The 18,890-nt window shown below is 36.9% G+C and overlaps 2 protein-coding genes across 2 annotated transcripts; one reads left to right on the top strand and one right to left on the bottom strand.

The window, feature by feature from the left end:
• Positions 1 to 1,162: 1,162 nt before the first annotated feature.
• Positions 1,163 to 4,094, top strand: LOC149003308 (AT-hook motif nuclear-localized protein 20-like; the record flags this gene model as incomplete). Its single annotated transcript, XM_089138820.1, has 1 exon — positions 1,163 to 4,094. A coding segment is annotated over one exon (861 nt), but the record flags the coding sequence as incomplete, so codon positions are not given.
• Positions 4,095 to 12,565: 8,471 nt separating this feature from the next.
• On the bottom strand, positions 12,566 to 17,457 carry LOC149003307 (protein EIN4-like). The gene is made up of 4 exons (XM_089138115.1): positions 17,120 to 17,457; positions 16,861 to 17,010; positions 14,703 to 16,559; positions 12,566 to 13,848 (listed from the first exon to the last, which is right to left on the bottom strand). The coding sequence occupies exons 3-4, from the start codon at positions 16,446 to 16,448 to the stop codon at positions 13,312 to 13,314; spliced, it is 2,283 nt and encodes a 760-aa protein (XP_088994241.1). The 5' UTR covers positions 16,449 to 16,559; positions 16,861 to 17,010; positions 17,120 to 17,457; the 3' UTR covers positions 12,566 to 13,311.
• Positions 17,458 to 18,890: the final 1,433 nt, after the last annotated feature.

Raw genomic sequence — 18,890 nt, 5'->3', positions numbered from 1 at the left:
CCTAACTGATTTGATCATTCAGGTTGAAGTTGAATGCACTTCAAGATTTGACTTCTTGTTGATATTTAGTGTCTTCATATTAATGCTACCACCAAGGAACAAGTAGTGTTTGTGGATTGATCTGTACAGTGGTTAGCTTCTTTCAATGGGCCTTTTTTCTTTCCTTCTTTGGACTGTTAAAGTAAAAAATAACAAATTTAAACTTGTATACAAGCAGCAGGAAACAGATTGAGGTTTGGTGAAAGAGTAGAAGATCCAATGCAATATATCTTCATTGATGCTCGTTAGATTATAGCTATGGAGCTGTTGAGATGAAGGAAAAATGGCAAAGGAGGCATGGAGAAGTAGTGGGTATGAGTTAGATTGTGGAATTCTACAGAAAACAAGGAGGAACCAATAGAAGAGGTAAGCAGTAAATAAACAAAAGGCAAAACAATGTTTAAGGTGTGAAACTTTCAAAGTTTATTTTTCATTATGTGATGAGTCTCTCTCTCTTTCTCTCTCTCTCGGCATTTGTTGAGGTGTCGGGGCGAGAGACAACGACGTGCTTCCCACCTGCCCACGCGCACGCGACCCCACAAAACCCTAATTTCCGAGAACCTTACAGAGAAGGGAGAAAGAAAAAAAAAAGCTGGAAGGAAAGCAAAACCCTACGAAGAACAAGATTTGATAAACAGAATTTCTTCTCTTGAATTGATCTTTCTTCACTTAGAGTTTCAGTTCAGCTTCTTCTTGTTTTTTTTTCTTCTTCTTCTTCTCGTGGGTTCTTCCCTCAACTACTGTTGGAAATCAAACTCTGACTGCTTTAGTTACCTTCTGCCTTTAGTGTTATTATCTGTTCTTAGATCTTCAATTCTTTCAGCTCAGGAAACTCAGGGTCAACTTGTCTCTCCTCGTTTTTTCTTTGTCTGATCTCAACTTTTGTAACACTTCAAAAAGAGAAGAAAGAAGAACCCTCCTTAATTAAGACGATCTAAATGTTGTTTTCTGATTCTTCTTCCCTCGAGCTTTGTGTAAGTGAGTCCTTGTCAAGAACAGAGTTTGATAGGTGATCTGGAGGAGTAATATTCAAAATCGACTTCTGTTAGGATACAATTTTGTAGACTAAATTCCTTGAGAGTGGTTTGGTTGTGTTCTTTTTTGTGGTTGTGCATCCGTCTAATTTGCAACCCTGGCGAACCATTGGTGGACTGGGCAAGTGCCTCTGCCGGGTGTAGAACAGGCAGGAGTTGATTCACCTGTCTTAAAGAAACGCGAACGAGATGAAAATGGAGGTGGAAGCAGCGGTGGAGGAGCAGAAGATGAAGAAGAAAGAGAAAACGGCGAACCCAATGAAGGAGCTGTCGAGGTCGGAAACCGCCGTCCAAGGGGAAGACCACCAGGGTCCAAAAACAAACCCAAACCACCTATCTTTGTTACTCGTGACAGCCCTAACGCTCTTCGAAGCCATGTCATGGAAGTCGCAAGCGGTTCAGATATAGCAGAAACCCTAGCCCAGTTCGCCCGGAGAAGACAGAGAGGTGTTTGTGTGCTCTCCGGCAGTGGGGCTGTAGCCAACGTCACATTACGGCAGCCGGCGGCGCCTGGTGCAGTGGTGGCACTTCACGGTCGTTTTGAGATTCTGTCTTTAACCGGAGCTTTCTTACCTGGACCAGCGCCACCCGGTTCAACGGGGCTGACTGTTTACTTGGCAGGTGGTCAAGGACAGGTTGTGGGAGGAAGTGTTGTGGGAACACTTGTTGCAGCTGGTCCTGTAATGGTAATTGCTGCCACCTTCTCAAATGCTACGTATGAACGTTTACCCTTGGAAGAAGATGATGATAATGGAAGCGCCGCCCAAGGTCAGCTCCCCGGCGGTGGTGGCTCGCCACCAGCAATTGGGAACAGTTCTGGACAACCACCACCAGGTCTGCCTGATCCATCAGCCATGCCTGTTTTCAATTTGCCACCAAATCTGCTCCCTAATGGTGGGCAATTAGGTCATGATGCTTATGCTTGGGCTCATGCTCGTCCACCTTTCTGAATTTATCAAACCCACATAGACAAAGAGATAACCCTAGATGGCCAGAGAGTAGAGATCAAGGAAGTAGATGATGTGCAGGAATGACCGAATGAATGCTCATTTGTATATCTTACTGCTGCTTTTAAATTTGTTCTTCAATCAATCCCTTTTTCAGTTCAAAATATACAAGATGTTTTTTTGGGTTTTTAAAATGGAGCTGTTATTTATTATTTTTCACTTCTTGCATGCATGGGATTGTGTAGAATGTCTTCTGATTGATATGCCTCATTGATTTGTCTAGTCATCTGATATGATAGATTAGGGTACTCTGGCATTCAGAGACTAACATTGGGGATGTGGGCTTCTCTTGCAGCATCTAGAATTTTCTGTCTATTAACTTTCTATAGAAATTTGTGTTTCATAAACAATATCTGTACTAGTGAATAGTGATACCCTGTGAAGTCTTGGGAGCTTCATGATGGTTCCTTAAATTATGTAACCTTGATCAGATTGGAATGAAGCCCCTTTAATATATTGGGTCCCTCAATATTGATATTTCCTTCTATATGTATATATGGTCATTTTGTTACATGTAGGGATATATGCTTTTGGATTTGGGATATGGGGTTTTAAATTCTGTTAAGTGACATTATATGGTTCAGAAGGTCTAGATATAGTAACAAAATAATTAAAATACAGGTTTTTTCTGTCAATTTGTGGAATTTTCTGAGCTTCAGAGTTTACATATGCAGCTTTCCATTTCTGCTGTCCCTGAGAAATGATGATTGATGAATGCTCTACTTGTACAGCTTTCCATTTCTGGTCATCAGAGATGATGAGTGATGTGATGGGTCATATTTTGTTTTGGTGTTACCCAGTTTCAAGATTTCAGTCACAACTCGCGGTGAATTGTCTTGGTCTGGTCTGTCTTGCAGGCAAACTGGAAAAAAGAACATACTAATGGGGAGAAGAGATCCCCCTTCTTTTTCTTCATATGTAAAGCTCTCTCTATCTCTCTCTCATGATCGGGTCTTCAATACTCACATTAATTGAAGAAGAACTATTTTCTAGATGCTAGTTAATGTAGTATAGAGTGGTTGGGAAACTTAATTAGAAATTGATGAAGTCCTTTTATTTGTGATGAGGACAAGCTGGAGTTTTGATTAAGGGGATTTTCTTTTTTCTAATCTTGATGGGTTTGAAGTTGGCCAGAAATCCTGAATCAGTTTCTAAAGAGTTCTGGGTTCAGCTTATATATTTTAGTCCCATGGTTGATATTAACATGTTAAGCTGGTTAAAAAGTCTGTAGGAGTTGTACCAACTCTGTATATCACGTATATATCTGGGTGAAAACCTCTCGTCTGGCAAAACGGAGAGATATATAACAAATGATGAAAAGAACTTCCAAGAACATCTCAAGCTATGACTTTTAATTCATCAATGGGATTCTAGTAGGTTGCACCAGGAACTCTTTGGGTTTTTCCAGAGGATCATGATGGACCCACTTGTTTCAAAAACGACTGGTGCTAGTAGATCTAGTAGTGTTCAGATCTTAATTAGGTTTCTGACCTCATGAATAGCATTTCATTTTGTCCCTTCTTTTGTGTGGACTTTTTGAAAGGATTTTACTGGCCCACATGTTTCTTTCATCTATTGAAACTTTATTAGGGTTTTTATCCTCAAAAATGGCATTTTATTTCTTCCATCAATGTATGTGGACAGGATTTCGTCAACCCACAAGTTTGTGTTTATTGACCTTCAAGATCTTTACTAGTTGTGTTTATTGACCTTCAAGATCTTTACTAGGGTGGTACGTTGTGCTTCTGGCACTAGGGCTTTCAGAGAGTCTTTCAGAACCCAAACTTAAAACTATTCATCCACCTTGAGTTTCTTCTATTCACCAATGTGCATGGCAACTCTTCTCTTCTTTGGAAACACGAATAAAGCTGTCACTCAAGTCTGCAATTAGGTTTTAGGATCTTAGCAGTTCATCTATAAGTAGGTCAACATTTTAGAACATAAGGCCTATGTCATTAATTAGTTTGAGAAATTCTATCATGAATATAGTAATCAAGGCCAGCTAACTCAATAGGTGAATTCAAAGAGAAAGTTTGAATTTATATAGATAACTTTAATATTTTTCATTTGTTTGATAATTTACTTCAATGATTAATATTTTAACCTATCACTGCTGGCTAGCACAGTAGGTTACTTCAGAAGCACATTAGGAATTTTGAGTTTTGCACGCAGAATTCTAGCAGCTCAAAGCTTGAAGGTTACGAAAAAACAAAGAAAAGACAAAGCTTAGATGCCTTCTTGAGAGCACCACCTTCTTGAATTGGGGTTGGTTTGGCTGCCAGACTAGCAGGAATTTTTTCTGCCATAGATATTTAAATGATCAAATACCATTTGTCTTTCAGAATAATTGCCATCATATTCTACTAATGGCAATTGGCAGATAGCTAGATCAGGAAAAAGGCCAGTGAAAGAAAAAAGAGTCTAACCCCATCCCTACATCGTTCCAAAGATAAGGCAGACATTAGATTCTGAGATCAAACTAGCCAAGTAATAAAGCAATGTTTTGGAAAATCCTTTGATGCAAATGGAATCCTTCAGAGGTGTTTCATAAAGAATCTGTCTGGATGTTTCAGTGACTTGAAGTGATCTTCCAAATGAGTTTGATAAACCCCCACCTTCTTGGCCCATCCACTAATAGGATTTCCAACTTATGGGCAGTGGAAGAGGAAAGCACAAAAGTTCTTGACAAGTAGATAAATAAACTTCCATCTCCTTCCATTTTCATCAGAAGGATTTCACCCAGAAGATCAGGAAGCCACCTCTACTTCTTCTCGTCTTCCCCTAACTTCTGGGTGTTAATTGTTCTTTGCACTTTGTTGGAAAAAACTGAGAGTCACTCAGAAAAATTATTTAATCAAACCTGGAAAGATATAAGGCATTCTTTGAGCTTTGTTAAATAAATTTAAAACATTCAGCCCAAGAGAATGAGTAAACGAAAATAATTCCCTAGGAACTGAACTAGTTCTGATCGACCCATTTGAATATCTTTTCCAGCAAATAATTCGGATCAAGTCTCAGTCAAGAGGGGCTTAATTTCCTGCTAGGACTGGGAGGTGACAAAAGCTTGAGTTCACCTTTGACTAGCTTGATGGAGATGTAACATAAAATAATTCATGCACCATCACCTCCAAGATAAAGCACTGCATGGAAAATTTAACTCTTCTCCTTCTTTTGGAACTTCTGATTTATTTTTGGTTATATATCTATGTAGTTTGAAACAAAAGCAAGGTCTCATTTCTTCAAATCTGAATACACATCGGTTCACTCAATTTGTACATATAATACTAGTTGATGATATGATTGATATGGTACATATCATGGTTTCTTCTCTCTTTTGAATGACATATATTGGATTGCATTAAAATGGATTGATCAATACGATACAATACTCGATATGAGACGATATGTCACTTCAAATTAATCATCTTACTGATATTATACTCAGCAATTAACCATTACCTTAAAACTTGCACAAAAGTCTTAAGAGCTTCTTTGGTTTAACACTCAAAGAATCCAAGATGCTTAGCAACAAATATTGGGAAGTAGGAACTCCCTTTCACATGGATTCACATATGATAGTTACTAAAGCATAATATATAATTAGTAGCAACTTTGTATACAACATTCCCTTAATGGTAAAGTTACAATATCAACGGCACCATTTGGTTTGATAATTACATCTTAACATAAAATAATCTTGACTTTATCTCACCCAAAAGCATTTTAATTAAAAGCTAACATGTTTGTTCTTCACCTGTCATGAGTTGCAGAAGAAGTTGCAAACCCTTGGCTAGGTTCAATGTCCAAGTTGCCAATTAACTAGAGTATCATGAAAAGCAATATATTAAACATAGATTAAGTGGGAAAACGTGGACCACTAGTTACAAGAATTTTTTTCCCTTAAAGCAAATGCAAGGTTAAATAAAATATTAATAGTGAAAGCATTGGTTAGATAAAGAAATTGATGAACACGTAAGGATGTTAATTGTTCTTTCTGACATTTGAACTTTAATTATTCTACACCATTTCCGTGAAACACCCGTCATCTTTAGTCAATTATAGAGTTAATGAGGTTTTCTTTTTTAATCTAATTGATCAACTAAGGAAAGAGATAGTTGATGTCAAAATTCCATAAGTTTGATTTATCAGATAGCTCAAATTGCAAAAGATATGATAATGAAATATATATAAAACATGGACAAAAGTTTTCTAGCTATAAGTAATTTTGTAGAATAGTAAACCTAATTCACATTAGTTTATATTCGTGTCCAAATGTTTCACGCAATATAGATCGAGGTCTCACTTTAAGATGACTTTCAAATCATCGGTCTGTTATCTTTTGGCATTTTCGATAAATTGATTATCCTTAAGGATCAAATCCGAAGTACTTGTCCTAGCTTTCTGAGCTTTTTATAATTACTATTAATGCAAGATTAGAATCACAAGCAAAGGATTAAGCAGCATGTACAACTAGACAAAAAGTCCCCGAAAAGAAAGAACGAATCAATTTATAGTTGTTAAGTGTCCTTATAAAGAGTTGTGACCAAAGAGTCTTGACGAACAACAATGATAATAAAGGTTGAAATCTACTAATTAAAACATGAAGAGCCAAATCAACTTTTCTTATTCTTCTCCTACCAAATTTTAACTACAGCATAAGAAGCCAAGAAGCTTACTTATAATATCAAAGACAAGATTGTATAAAACTAGGGATAAAAAGACCTGTAATATTGAATATAGACCTAACCATTTTTTTTTTCATAAGAAAATCTAATGTAATTCGTACTTATAAGTAATCTGAAGCATTTATTTATTTATAGTAAAGAGAAAGTTTGTATTTATGATGTAGAATAGTAAAGAATATAGGGTTCATAAAATGGAAGAAACATACAATCATTTACAACTTGGAGATTTTTAAATTTTTTTTTTTCTAATGTTAAAAGCTTCATTAGATTAAGAACATAGCTTGCCTCCCTTTTACATTTTCCACAGTAATAAAGTCTAGGTTTTAATTACCCAAAAAAGAAAAGAAAAAAAAAACTCTAGGTTTTCAAGGTATTAAGGGCAAAACATTGAAGCGTCAAAATAATAAGGCTGCTGATTGGTTGTCTAAGAGGCGGCTAATTGGAAGAGATGATCTGGTCTTTTTCAATAATCCCTGCAGAAAATGACAAACATCCTTAGAGAGGATTTTCTCAAGAGTTGTGTTTTAGTTTGATTTGGTTTTATTTTTTGGGTCTTTGACCCGTTTTGTAACCAAAAAAAAAAAAAAAAAAAGGGCAAAATGTTGAAGCCACCATAGCAATCTAATGTTTCTAAATCCGATGAAATCGGGACATTCTTGATTTTCTCGAAATATCAAAAAAATAATTAGAGTTAAGTTACGAGGTTAGTTCGATTTGAGACTTTTGGTGTAGGAAGAAGATCCATGACCTTTACCTAAATTTCCAAATAAAGTTAAACATAGAAGGAGGTGCATGCACAAAGGATTTTACTTCAAACTTACGAATTATCGAAAAAGAAGGGCATTCTCACACGAAATTATCCAACAATCATGAGATGTGTTGGTATTAGCTGCTTTCTACATAGGCTGCTAGCATTGAAGGTCAATTTTTTTTTCCATAAATGGTAGGCATAGAAAGAAGAAAAAAAAAAAAAGCAAGATAATTTTTCCATAAATGGTAAGCATAGAAAGAGAAGCAAAGAGAACTTCAAAGGCAAAGAAGTCCCAATACATAAACATCTTAGTCAAAAGAGGTGTACTATCTGTATTATCATTTCCAAGTTATTATTATTGTAGAGAGAAGGTAGGGCCCACCTTGTATGCAAAACCAGTTCATAAAAAAATTTAGGTTGACCGTTGACCCTAGACACGCCCATACTAATTACACGAAAACAAAAAATGGGCCAATAAGTGAGTGGGCTTGGGCTCAACAATCTCTCATCTTATTAGACATCTAAGTGAGTGGGCTTGGGCTCATCAATACGAAATATTTCTAGAATAAGATACTTATTTATAGTAGATTTTCTATATTTCTGGCTCTTATAATATCCAAAACATGCATTGGTCTCTCTTCTATCCTAAAATGCAAGTTTAAAAAAAATAAAATATATATTAAAAATCTGGAAGTGGGTAGGGTTTGCTAATCTTTCCTAAATAAAATATATTAAAAAAAGCCTTTATCATTATAAAATTTCAATATGAAATAATTGGAATGGTGGGTCCCACCATTTATTATTGTTGAGATGGATCCACCTGAAAGACTGACACCATGATGAATCACCAGAGAACTACTAGGTCCCACCAATCAGAATAATATGGATGATGTGTTTTGTGGGTCCCCCTTTTATGCAACCTTAATTAACCTATCAATTAGCATCTAGTAGTGGTTAAGTTAATCCAAGATATTAATTAATGAAGCTAAAGTCTTGGAATAAATGGGCCCGTCATAAGCCCACTAAAAATATATATATTAGTTGGTGGACTTGGTGAGAGAAATATTAATGGGCCACATGGCAAAGTGACCCGTCTGTAGACTTTGTGCACTCTTCATTGAACTCTGTTTTAACTACCGGACAAGGACCCGCATGGGCCTGGGCTGATAAGAAAGTATAACCAGTTTTTAGATTTTTCCAGGAACTCCTGATAACTTCTTACACTTCTCAATTTGTAGTTCTCTCAACTCTTTCAAGTTGGAAAGATCTGGTAATCTTTCCAAGGAACAACATGTTGAAATATGCAAGACCAGCAAGCTTTTTAGTTTCTCAACATCATGAATCTCAGAGAGATTGTTGCATTCTATTATTTCCAATTCTTCCAACAACTCCAATCCTTCAAGGCCAGGAATTCCAGATAACTTCTGTGATCTCACTTTCTGACAGATCAAGAACAACCAATTTTTCTGGATAGAACTTGGTTAGTGCATATTGTTGCCATCTCAATTTTGAAAAAGAATTGATAGTCATCCAAGATTTGTGCATGATTTAATTGGAGCAATTTTGGTCTAATCATTGCATTAAGTCTGACGAACCAATTTATCATTAGAGATGTTTTAGACATCAAAGTGAGTGGGCTTGGGCTCATCGATCTGAAATATTTCTAGAATAATAAATACTTATGGTAGATTTTCTACATTTCTGGCATGCATTTTTATTCCTTGGTTCACTCAAGAGTTAGTCACGGACATTCGAGACCTCTCGCAACAGTTTTGACTATTATGTTTTTCATCACCACATTTGGGAGTTAAATATTGATGCAGACTTTTTGGCGAGTTTTTGTCACTCTGCAAATGAAGTTCTTTTCTTCCCTCCTAACATTCTTGATGACCTTGCCCGTTAATCAGAAATGATGTGGTCAAATAGAAAAAAATTCGAGTGAAACTCAAGTTTCAACTAGGTGAAAATGGAAAACCTAAGTGGGAAACTGGAGAAATTTCTAGGAAACTTAGGATTTTTTTGCAAGTTTCGACAAGTTTTAGGGAGTATTTTAATGTGAGACTCTGCATTTAAGATAATTAGAGTATAAAGAACACATTGGCTATATTTTTCTAAAAAATCAATGTAGATTTGTCATTTAATGTACATAAAATCAATGTAGAATTGTCCGAGAAGTACACTATAAACTTAACTATTTAAGTACATAATATTCAATATATAATTTCTAATTTCAAAACATCAAATACAAAGTAACTAACAATAAAAAATAAAAAATAAAACTTAATGTCAAGAGGAGTGCCTTAGTGGATCCATCCTATAAGTCGAGTAGTAATATGTCTATAACATCCCCTCCTCAAATCAAGGAACATAGACATCCCATGACAATTTATGCGTATGGTTGTCAAAATAATCGATAATTGTAACTTTATAAGTCTGATCATCAACATGCCTAAGATAACCAGTCTGAGGGAATACACAATTTGGATAGGAAATTCCTGATAGAAGGGATATTTGGGAAAACATGAAAGAAACATAAAAATTGAAAATATGAAAAAGCTGCAAAACATGCAAGAAAAGTCATAGGTTTCCATGAAAATTTTCATATTTCCACGAAATTTCCTAGGTTTCCACGAAAATTTTCAAGTTTCTTCAAAATTTCCCATGTTTCCCACGAAATTTGGGAATTTTTTTTTTCTCATGAACCAGCTGGTCTAGCTAGGTTGAACAAAGTTTCAATAGGTTTGATGTTTCGACAAAATTTCGACAGTTTCAATTGAAACTTGGGATTTTTTTTCGATCTCCTAGTTTTTCATTTTGAGGTTCCCAAAATGGAAAATTTCGCAAGTTTCGATGTAATTTTTTTTATAGATGTGAATGGGATGCTCTATTATCGTATGTAATTTTGTTTCTATTACTAATACAAGCTACCTTTTTCCAAAAATAGTTTAAGGGAAAGAATTAAAAAAAAAAAATACAAGTGGAGAAGGTTTACTAATCTTTCCAAGATTACTCTAATGGAATTGATTAGTTTAATGGGCTACTAAATCTTCATACATTTTTCATCTAGATCCAATGCTTTATGCAATTAAATTAACATGGACTATTTTATCTTATCTCCCACATACATTGCACATTCTATATATCATTTTCAGCATTATTGAAACTTGAAGTGGATGTTTTCCCCATATGCATGGGAAGACTATTTAGTGACTTACTTATTAGTCACACATGAGACAAATCCTTGTCATTATAAAATTTTAATACTATAATTGGAATTGTGGGTCCCACCATTTGTTGTTGTTGTTGAGATGGGCTGGGCTCTCACCTGAGATACTGACACCCATCTCCATCATGGGTACATCATCAGACAATCTATGGTAGGTCCCACAAATCAGAATAATATGGCTGACGTGTTTAGTGGGTCCCACTTTCATACAATCTTTACCTATCCATTAGCATCTAGTAGTGGTCAAGTCAATCCAACATGTTAAGTACAGCCGAAGTCTTGGAATATATGGGCCCCCCTCATAAGCCCACTAAAATTATATATTAGTTGGTGGCTTGGTGCCCTTCTCAGGGAAAGGATTGGGCCACATGGAAAAGTGGGCCGCCCTTAGACTTTGTGCATTCTTTGTTGAACTCTGTCTTTTACCTGATAGGGACCACATGGGCCTGGGCTAGATAAGAAAGTACAATCAGTTTAGATTTCTTCATGCACAAGCTTTTTATTTTTATTTTTATTTTTTTGGTAAGTTCATGAACAAGTTTGAATAACAAAGGAGAGAGAGCTTAAAATCTAAACATCTCATTCAGATTTTGCTAGGCTAGTGCTGCTCATGTGGTGTCAATGGTGCTTAGAGTTAGATATATACCACATATCAACTATGTTCGAGTAGGATTTATAGGTTTCAAAAAAAATTTCTTTCTGTATTTTGAAGTTATCTGAAGGAAGCGGCCGGGACGATGAGTCTCGTTTGATTGCACGAAGGAGAAAGGAGGTGGTTTGGCAGAGTTGCTCCTGCATAGATGAAATCGTTCTCCATTCTTCAACAAAACTCATATCTGCATTGCTCTTTTTTCCCTTTCCTTGTGCACTAAATCGTTTTTTTTTTCTTTTTTTTTTTTTTTTTATTTTTATTTTTGAAAAGAAGATGGTTTGTCAGCAGGATTGTTAGGTTGGTAAGACCAACATCTTTTAGAGAAAAAGTCACGGATTTTAAACTTTGCTGAGAGCATATGTAATAATCTCATCCCTCATATATATTAAAAGCTCCCTTGTAACAAAATAAAATAATAATAATAAAATGTTACATGCAAAATTTGGTTCACTTCCACCCACATTAATATCTTTAGAAGCACATGATTTTCTTCTACCGAAAAGAAGAAGAAGCACCCAAAGACTTAGTGGTGTTGTGCTAAACCGGTGGAGCCATTACTGGTTGTCTTGTTCATCCAAAGAACAATCCATGATGTTGTATCTATCTTTTATCACATGACATGTATGGCTACACCACATGACCTGTTATTTTCATTTCTCAACCCCAAGACAATGCATGAGACTTTCCATTCCTGAAACGTACACCTGTAATGGATAGCCAAAACTTACCTCCGAATTTGCATTCGAATTCGTTTAAGGGTGTCCATATCTGAAATCTTTCTTACCGAAAAATATATGTATCTGTCCACTAAACAACTGGATTTGGATTCAGATACTTTCTTGTCAAATCGGATAATTCTAGATAAAAAATTATCCGAACAGAGTAAAGTATTTTCTCTGAAAATGGATGATAATCGGATTCGAAAACCAGTAATTTGTAATTGGATAATCGGAATTATCTGGTTGGAGTACACTTCTCTCTAAAATAAGGCTGATAATCAAATTCGAAAACTGGTAATCGGTAATCGAAAATTGGAAATTGAAAAACAAAATAAATAAAAAATGACAATCACCAATCAATAATCGGATAGTTTATCAGATCAAATTAATATCAGGTATCCGATAAAGCTCCGGAATTCGGATGCTTTCTTTACATTTCTGCCGGATTCAAATTCGAATTCAAAAACCGATTTTGCTAATCGGATTCAGATATTCGTGTATTTGAGCCAAATTCGATCCGTTTACAGGTCTACTGAAACGTATATATACATCTTCTAATTGCCTTTCATATCATATATAGTTTGAATGGTATATATAAATATCCACCCATTCACTTGAAAATTTCTATAAAATAAAAAGAAAGAAAAAAATTTAAATAAAAAACTGCATACAATCAAATATAACAAATGCTTATAAAAAAAAGGAGAGAACAAAGAAAATTAAATTAAAAATAAAAATCAACATCATCAGTTCTAAGGCTAAATACAAAAGATAATTTGGCAATTTTAAATTATCAAAGGAGAAGGAGAAGTAGCAGTTTATTTTTTGGAGGAAATCAGGGTGATATTTTTGAGAGAACATAGAAAACAAGTTCAAGGGAGAGAAGTTTTCCCCTCACTTAAGGGTTACAACCCGAAGATGATATACTTCATTCATTCACTACTAAATTTGTATTTTAAATTTCATTTAACTGTAAGTGAAACCTTGATCTGCCATCAAGGTTATTATGAAACACAAATGGCAGAAAGTGGGGGAAGGAACCTAATTTTTGTGTACATTTTGAGTATGAACCATGTATGTGTTACTAATATCCCTATGCCTGAATCTGTAAGGGACTAGTTGTTTATTTGGTGTTGAAACCCAAAAGGTTGGTAAGAATATTGACTGCTTGACATGCATACAAAACTCTGAGACTTCTTCACACACCTTTGGTTGCCTGATGCAGGACTCTGCGAAGCTCATCTGCAATTCCTTGTAATAAAACTGGTTTTCGTATGACACTATTCATTCCAACCTGCATGCATCTCTCCCACAAATCCGTATCAGCACTAGCAGTAAGGGCTATAATCAATGGCCAACTCCAGCTCCGGAACTTTCGGATCCTTGTAGCAACGTCAAAACCATCCATCTCAGGCATATGAAGTTCCAACATAACAATTTGAATTCTAGTCCCAGAAGGTCCCAGGGCACTGAGGCCTTCGAAGCCCGATGAAACAGCTGATACAGAGCAACCAAGCTTCTCAAGTAGCTTCCGCGTAACAGCCCTGTTGATATCATCGTTATCAACTAATACAACTTGAAGGCCTTTGAACTCTGAAAACATGTGCTCTGATGATCCCAGTGGTTCGAAGATTCCCCTCCCAACTGGTGGTTGTCGCTGAAACTTAAGGACAAGTGTCATGCTTTGTGCAAGACCTTTAGTGTTTGGGAGAGCCCAGATGTTTCCTTGCATCATCTGCAAATTAAAAACAGAGATTTATTTTAAATACAATAACATTATCACAAAATTTAGTTCTTCAGAGCTCATGGGGTGAAATGAATCACAGGATTCTTGAAAATGCCAGAAAGCAATCAAACATTAGATTTGATGAGTTTAAGCTGGCTGAGCTACTTTTTTTTTTTTTTTTTTGGTAAACCACAATTTATTCAAAAGGAGAGCGGTTACACAAGCCAAGCTCCAGGGACAACACGTCCGGGAGCCAGGGAGAGTTCACAGGCCAACAATGAGCTGGCTGAGCTACTTGACATATCAATCATTAAACGTCTGTTTTCTAGTAGCAGGGAACCCTATGTGCCTTCACAGTTCACAATGCACAAACAAGATTAAACCTAAAGAGGGGCAGCCTGATACAACATAATTGCCACAACTTTACAAAGAGCAAATACAGATGATCAAAGACTGCCCACATGGCAAGTAAATTAATATGTGTTCGTAGAACGAACGTTAAATGTGCAGTTTTGTTACCATGGAACCAGTCTCATCTCCATCCAGTAATTCGAATAAGTCCAGTCTCCTTGCTGGTTTCAAACAATAGTGGTTACTTAAAATGCACTTTTACTCTTTTAGAAATGCTTTCAATTCAAAATCTCTTAGTCCAAATCATAGAGATTATTAGATAAACCATCAAGCCTACAAGTAGTCTAGCAAGTTTAGAATAGAACACTCTGATGGGCTGGTCGAATCCTGTAACCATAAAAATCTGTTCATCTGCCTTATAAAGTGTGTAATCCCCAACTTTCTACCACTATTTATTCAGCCCTAGATGCAAAGAGGTAGAAGTACTAAACTACGATATTCAGAATGCTTACCTGCACAAGTTTTTTGCACATGCTGAAGCTCAGGCCTCCTTCAATCCCATCACTGGTGTGTTTCCTTGCAAGCTGCATCATTGAGACTGAGCCTTCTGATTGAGAACAACCATTGTCAATCACAATATTGAACTTTATAGAAGCATAATCATCTGCAGAGTTTGGTCTTCGGAATGCCCATAGTTTCTCATTACTTCCTTCATTTCCAGTCTCTAATAGGACCCTGAAGGTTACGGATTCTCCTCCAGAACACCCACCCAAAAGATTCCCAAACATATGTAGAATCACCTGAAAAAGTCTCCTCTCATCACCCAGCACCCAATTAGGAACTGCATTATCAACCTCAAAACGGATGTCAAGACCTTTACAAACACAGAGACACTTGGCAAGGCAAGCTGCTTCCTTCACCATAGAATGTAGCTGGAAAGATCTCATTTCTAATGGAAAATTTCCCTTGTCTGAGTTTGAAATCTCCATGACATCATTAATCAAAGTTGAAAGGACACTGCTCGTCTTCAACATGGCTTCAACAATCATTTTCTGTTCACTACTCATGTTCTCAAGTTGTATAAAAGAAAGTAGGCCCAATATTGAGTGCATTGGCCTCCTCATGCCGTGGCTCATCACCTTCTGGAATGAGTTCCTAGCTCGACTTGCCATCATTGCGTCCTTCTTAGCCAGTTGCAATGCCCGATTCCGCTCCTCCAACTTCTCTCTCATGAGTTGAGATTCTTCTAAAACTGCAGCATGGGAGAGTGCAACAGCCACCTGATCAGCAACCACCTCAACTATCTCCAGCTCATGGCAACTCCAAACTCTAGCCGGTGTGTTTCGAAGAACCAAAACCAGTACTGCATAACATTGTTGAATAAGCTCCGGTGTGCCCCCTTTGAAGTTGAAGTTCGATACCTTCAGCATTGGCATCCGAATGGCTGCAACTACCCCTGCCTCACCAGAACCACCACTGCTTGCAATACCAAGGGCCGAGTCAGTCCCAAGGATCTTCACTCCCTTACTCTCATTGATCATCTGGACATCTGGATCATTGATTGGTATAGGGTTATGGTAGGAATTGGAAGATCCCTCTAACTCATGAGTGAGGTGCATTTCAGTTTTAGACTCATTGGGCATCCATATAGCACAGTTCTGTAAGTCCAAAGTCTTAGAAAGCTCAACAAGAGTGGTATACAATATTGTATGCCTATCAAGTGACTTCCTAATCTCATGGGTCAGCATCCGGACATGCCAACTGGCTTCTTTCTGCTTCTTCATCATTCCCACCTCTCTATCCAACTCCCAAGCTTTCTTCTTCAAAAAAAGCTCTCTAACCTTCACTTTGAGAAGCAGAGGTATAAGGGTTATCAGGGTTATGGCGGTGGCACAAGAGACCAGAGCAGTGAGGAACTTGGCAATGGTAAGGGCCAGCATCAACTGGAATGGATGTGGAGCATAAGTCCATCCATTGAGCAAATGAGTCAATCCACAGAGGACAATGAAAGCTATGAACTCAAAAAGGACCCATTTGAAGGGGAAGTTGGAGCAGCTAACGAAGTAAAGGAGCTCAATGGGAATGGAGAAGTAAGCAACAGCAATCATGAAATCACTCACTCTCTGCCAATCTAGGATGTTCTCAACGCTTAAGAACCCTTCTTCGTCGCAGTTACATCGTGGGTACCCAGTGTCAATGGCGGAGACGGAGAGAATGAAACAAGAAATCAACAACCCACACACTACTGCTTTTGACATTGCATCTGCTGATGCTGCCTCAATCCATTTACAAAATTCAAAAATGATGCTTTGGATGTTTAGATACCAGCTTCCTTTGGATGTTTAGATACCAGCTTGCAGATCCATTTCCTGTAGCCAAAAAAACAAAACAACACTCAATTAAAATAGAAAGTGTAATATCTCTAGATTATGAGATCTTTTTAGACCAAAACCGCCAACCCACCTATCCTTCTTTCTTTCTATCGATAACCCAAAAATCAAATTCCATAAATTCTAATTTTTGATCACCTTCCCCTTCCCAATTTCCCCTCCCCAACCCAAAAATGCATTCAAGTCTAAACACAGAAAAGGAGGCTCAAAATGATTGCAAATCAACCGTTTCATAAACCAATATCAGATTCCAGAAATGCTGAGCAAATAGAAGCAGTACCTATACACTTTTCAGATCTTATCCTCCTTGATCCTTCGTTCAATTGGCCAGTCCAGCTTCCTCCTTCAAGATTCAAAATTCCCAAACTGAAAATGTTGAGGGGTTATTACTCCAACAAGCTTGCTGTTATCTATCCATCCAATCTTCAAACTATCACAACACAACAACACCAACCACCACCTCCTCCTTTTCATTAAAACAACAGCAACGATTCCACCAAGGAAAACAAAGTGAAGAATAAACAATGACAAAAACCCACCTTCCAGTTAGCTAGTCTCTATAAACCCACCAAGGAAACCAAGTTTCCAGGAATGGAAACTGGCTATCTCGTGCCGTTAAAACCGCTGAAGCCCCAGAACAAGCTTTGAAAGTGGTTTTGGTTTCGGCCGCTGGTTTTGCTACTGTTGTTTGGAGTGGGACTCGTTGTCTCTTCGTCTTGACGTACAAAAGTAGCTTCAAAATATCTGATTTTCCAGGAAGAAGCGTTGAGACGTCAAAGAGAAGAGTAAGAAGGAGCTTTCGAGAGCATTGTCGATGGTGGTTTTGATTCTTATTTGCAAAGAAAGAGAGAGAGAGAGAGAGAGAGAGAGAGAAAAAGAGTGAGAGAGCACAGAGAAGGAAAGGAGGGAAAACCGAGGAAGGAAACCCGAGTAAACAGAGATCGAGGGGGACGTGTTTGTTTGCCAAGAAAAGGAAAAACCGAGAGTGGAAAGGCAGTTCTTTTCTTAATGGTGTGGGCCCCAGTTCTGGGGGACCCACTTGGATACATGAAGAGAACCTAGACGCTTTTGCTCCCCTTTCCTCGTCAGCTGGGTTTAAGGTTAAAAATAAAGAAAGAAAGGACGAAAAATATTAATATTTATTTCCCAATTGAGTATGAATTTATTTATTATTTAAATTCTACACATCGTTGGATCTTAATCCATTTGCTTGGTAGGTTAATTAATGGTGTGTTTTGACCCCAAAAAAAATTTAAATGGTGTGCCTACGTCAAGGCGTGGGTCACTTGGAAAAAGTTCAACTAACTTCGAGTAGGAGATCAGAGTTCGAATTTGCCTCGTCAATATGGTTACACGGTATTGTCTTCCTCTTTTTCTTTTTTCTTTTTTTTTAGGGCGGGAATTGAAATTCACTTGAGGCTTAAGCCAACTTACATGTATATTGACTACATCTTTAGGGAATACTTGTTACATATAATTTAAATATACGAGAGTGTTTTGCCCCTGGTCTAAGGGGATTCAAACTCTTCAGGGTTGTTTACACGATAATTAAAACATAATAAGCAGTTACCAGTGTTTTAACTTCGTTAACTTTTTTTATACAAGAAAAAAACTTCGTCAGTGCAAATTTAGCCCTAGGAACATTGTAAACATTTGAGGGGGCAGAGGTCCAGGTATTTTATTTATGGGAACTTCATCCAAATGAGTTTACAATCACATCCTTAGGGGGTAGCTTATATAATTTATCTATATGATTGAATTTCTCCCATCATCCCAAAGAGTTCGAACTCTTGACTTTATACTATAACATTTCCAACTTATATCATGTCTTTGTGGATTCCATAAGGAACGGGTAGGAATTTTGTTTGATCTTAACCCTGAATTTATCGGGTAGAATTTGGTGGAGGCAAAGTCAAGCACTAACCCCTAACCTCTGTTTTGACCGTAAAATAATAAAACAACCTATAATTCCATTCAGTTTCGTTGTACTAACCAAAATATTCAATAGTGTGATAGCAATGGACTCGACGTGCAAATCAAACACTAAACCCTAATTTTATATAATTTAAAGACAAAATATTCTAACCTCGACTCAGGCTCAATCCCCTCTTCAAGCTTAGGCAGGCTAGAACGGATTTGGACCATCAGACCAAACTTATACCTGTATATGTATGGACGTCATCTTATTCTACCCAATCAGTCATCTTTGAGAATATTTTACTAAGAAAGATTTGTCATCTTCCTTATCTTGACACAAAATTTTCTCGAATACATTATCAATCTCCACCCAAGTTCAATCAACAATACTTT

Source organism: Hakea prostrata, chromosome 10 (genome assembly GCF_041222555.1).
Source record: "Hakea prostrata isolate BN-2017 chromosome 10, UWA_Hpros_2, whole genome shotgun sequence".
Classification (NCBI taxonomy): Eukaryota; Viridiplantae; Streptophyta; class Magnoliopsida; order Proteales; family Proteaceae; genus Hakea; species Hakea prostrata.
The sequence above is the reverse complement of the archived record's forward strand: the minus strand, read 5'-3'. Positions and strand labels throughout refer to the sequence as shown.